General features: G+C 36.9%; 1 protein-coding gene across 1 annotated transcript; it reads right to left on the reverse strand.

The window, feature by feature from the left end:
• Positions 1 to 1,436: 1,436 nt before the first annotated feature.
• LOC134217074 (uncharacterized) lies at positions 1,437 to 2,766 on the reverse strand. The gene is made up of 3 exons (XM_062695832.1): positions 2,500 to 2,766; positions 2,268 to 2,435; positions 1,437 to 2,215 (listed from the first exon to the last, which is right to left on the reverse strand). The coding sequence occupies exons 1-3, from the start codon at positions 2,605 to 2,607 to the stop codon at positions 1,877 to 1,879; spliced, it is 615 nt and encodes a 204-aa protein (XP_062551816.1). The 5' UTR covers positions 2,608 to 2,766; the 3' UTR covers positions 1,437 to 1,876.
• Positions 2,767 to 3,204: the final 438 nt, after the last annotated feature.

Genomic DNA, 3,204 nt, shown 5'->3' on the forward strand with positions numbered 1-3,204 from the left:
GTTTTATTGAAGTAGTTATTATGCGAGAAATTACGGCAACAATAACGATTCAGGCACTCCACGAAACTTTCTGTCGCTACGGAATACCTGAGTCTATGAGAACGGACAATGGTCCACAATTCGTGAGCGAAGCCATGGCAAAATTTTGTGACGAATTTGGGATTGAATTAATAAAAACCACACCATACTGGCCTCAGGCCAACGGAGAAGTCGTAAAAGCTAACAGGTCACTGAAAAAGCGTCTTCAAATCAGTCAAGAAATGTCTAATGCTGACTGGAAGTGGGATTTGAGGATGTTTCTCTTGATGTATAACTCTACGCCTGGAGTAAGCGCCATCAGCGTTGATGTTCGGAAGAGTTCTAAGGGATAAATTGCCGGAAATACCATCGCTGGGAACAGGATTATTTGAAGATGTCAAAGATCGTGATCGGGAGAAGAAACTGAAAGAAGAAGAATACGCGAATAATCGTAGACGTGTACATCCAAGCATGGTAAGAGTAGGGGATATTGTTATAGCTAAGCGCATGGTGAAGTACAACAAGTTAGCCAACAATTTCAGTCCCGAAGAATTTGAAGTCTTGCAACGCACTGGGTCCGACGCGAAGATCAAGTCAAAGGAGTCCGGCAGGAGTCTACACAGGAATGTTTCTCATCTTAAGCCCGTTCGATCTGGGGATCGCAAATGCAGAATTATGGAAAATGCAGAATTATGTTTAAATTATCCAGGAACATCGAAACAAACGTTGAGCGAAACAAATCCAAATACAGTAGTGTACAATTAGTGACCTCAACGAGTGATTCGTCAACCTAGTTATCTAAGCGATTTCAAACTTTGAATTATATGTAGTTTAAGAGATAAAAGAAAAGGAGGAAATGTAGAATCGGTAACGGGTGAGCGTTACCAAAGTATGAAGGGGTTTCAATTATTTGAATTATTTAAATATATCTAATCAGAGTAGCCCGGAAATAAAGTAGCTCTCTTGGTTGGTTTAGGGTTGGTTGCGTAACTGTAAAACAGACGTGTTTTATTTCAACTGACCCGATATTACACTACTGATTATGTTTCAATCCCATTTCACTACTGTTGTAGCAACACAGGGAGGCCAGATTGTACGACAATGAAGGGTTTGCCGCTGAATTTCTGAATTACGAATAGATTCAATGACTATTTTTGGTAGTAAATTGGCCATCAAATGCTTTTGCTTCGAGTTATTGATGTTTTATAAGTGCACGTTGGCTTAATGAGTTGGATATATGGACAGATACCCTACTTCATGTTTGACGGCATGTTTTAAATAACTGAATAAGCTGGAGTAAAAGTGTGTGGGCGACCATTTTCTGAATATTCTAATGAATCCTTAGAATCCTCACATAAGGTAATAATTCTCTGGAAAAAATAATGTTCTAATAGAAATTAAGTATTTAAATTCCCGTTTTTAGTGTCCACCCGAAAATCCCCTTTTATTTAGAATTTATAATAAAAAAATCGAGTTATGTGAAAACAGCTTTTCCAATTTAAAATAATAAATGCATAAGTTATGGTTCAAATAATTCAAATTGAAGCATTAGAATTTCGATCGGAATTCGAACAGATGCATTTAATGTTCGCTGGATACCTCTGTTCTTAAACATTGATAATAGATATTCATCATACATTTTATCGGTTCCCTAATAGTTGGACGTAACAGCTAATTAAAATTTTCCAACACCAGATATAATAACATAGTTTTAATTTTTCTTCAATGACTCAATTGTCTAATTATCCTAATATCTAGACTAAGTTCTACACATGTTTCGGGAGCAGCCTGATGCCGATAGTCTTATGTTGATCTTCCGGTTTCAAAGTCAGTTGTAGTGTACAAATCGGATTCCACTTCACCTCGACGGCTTTCTCACCCAGCGATTGGTACTCAGCGATAAAAGACAGTACAGTTCCCGTTTCGGTTTGGTTCTGGAGTTCAACTTGATCGTTGTTTGCCAGCGATAGCCTTCCAGTGGTAAGTTGGTTAAGAAAGAAAGATCTAGGGCTGTGTTTTTGAACGTGTATAATCCAGGCTCCACCGGGCAGTTGAACTCAGGCTCGATTCTTCTGAAAAATTGCGCCCAAAGTCCTTTTCCGTCGTTGATATAATGGCAGATGTCCGTCAATACTCTTTTATTAAACTGCTCACAGGTTTTCATATCCAGGGTGCATCGATTTGACACTACGATCATCTAAAGAAAGTTTAGTTAGGCAGGGCTATGTTCAAAACGAATTCAGTATTACCTCCAGTGGCTCCTGTATAACTTCTGTTACTGTGAAATTTCCGTACAGTTTGATAATGTTGTTGGATGTTGTAAAGTTCAATGTTGGTGTTGGGAACTGCACCACAAATTTATTGGCATAAGGTACGACACATGTAGCTGCTTTCTCTTGAAAATATTCTTTTACGCGCTTTGGATAAAACACTTATCAGCAAAATTCACCAATGAATTCATCATATTTTGAAGTTACTTACTGCACAGTTACCGAAGTTGCTGATGAAAACTGCGAAAACTATCAATACGATCGACATATCTCCAGTTGACCGGTGCGTTTCAGAAAAGCTGTCCCAAAAATGATACATTTCCCAGAGGTAATCTGTTTATATGATCACCAAAACAAAGCTACAAACTGTGACGGCACGTGTCTGTGATTTGATTATGGATCACCTCGAGATTGAACTTTAAACTAGAATTTAATTTTCCCGCGATTAAGTGTTCTATTTCTGGATGCACCATCATTCGTAAACAACAATAATTACATCTGTTTTCAAAATAAATTATTGCATAAAATTTATGTTATCTTGCCAGTTAAAATGAATCTGTTTTAGTTTGAGTTTAATAATGATTTAATCATTTATAAGCATTATTTCACATCTAGGACGAGGTATTGTTTCGTTTATTTGCAATCGTAGTGGTTCAGGAAATGTCAGTTTATCGAAGAGTTTCAAATATGAAAGAGGTAAGACTTCAGTATTATTTCTAATATAGTGGATACCATTAAATATTCTTACAAGATTGTTCATATTAGTTTAATGTGACCAGACGTCGCATTTTTCAACTTCGATTTACAAATTTATTACAATTCATACAGCCTTACAAATATTTTTTCAATTGTTTTTGGGCCAAAACTTATGCGAAATGCACTTTTGGAGGATACATTTTCAAGCCAGTGACGCAAT

This window comes from Armigeres subalbatus, chromosome 2, assembly GCF_024139115.2.
Source record: "Armigeres subalbatus isolate Guangzhou_Male chromosome 2, GZ_Asu_2, whole genome shotgun sequence".
NCBI lineage: Eukaryota > Metazoa > Arthropoda > Insecta > Diptera > Culicidae > Armigeres > Armigeres subalbatus.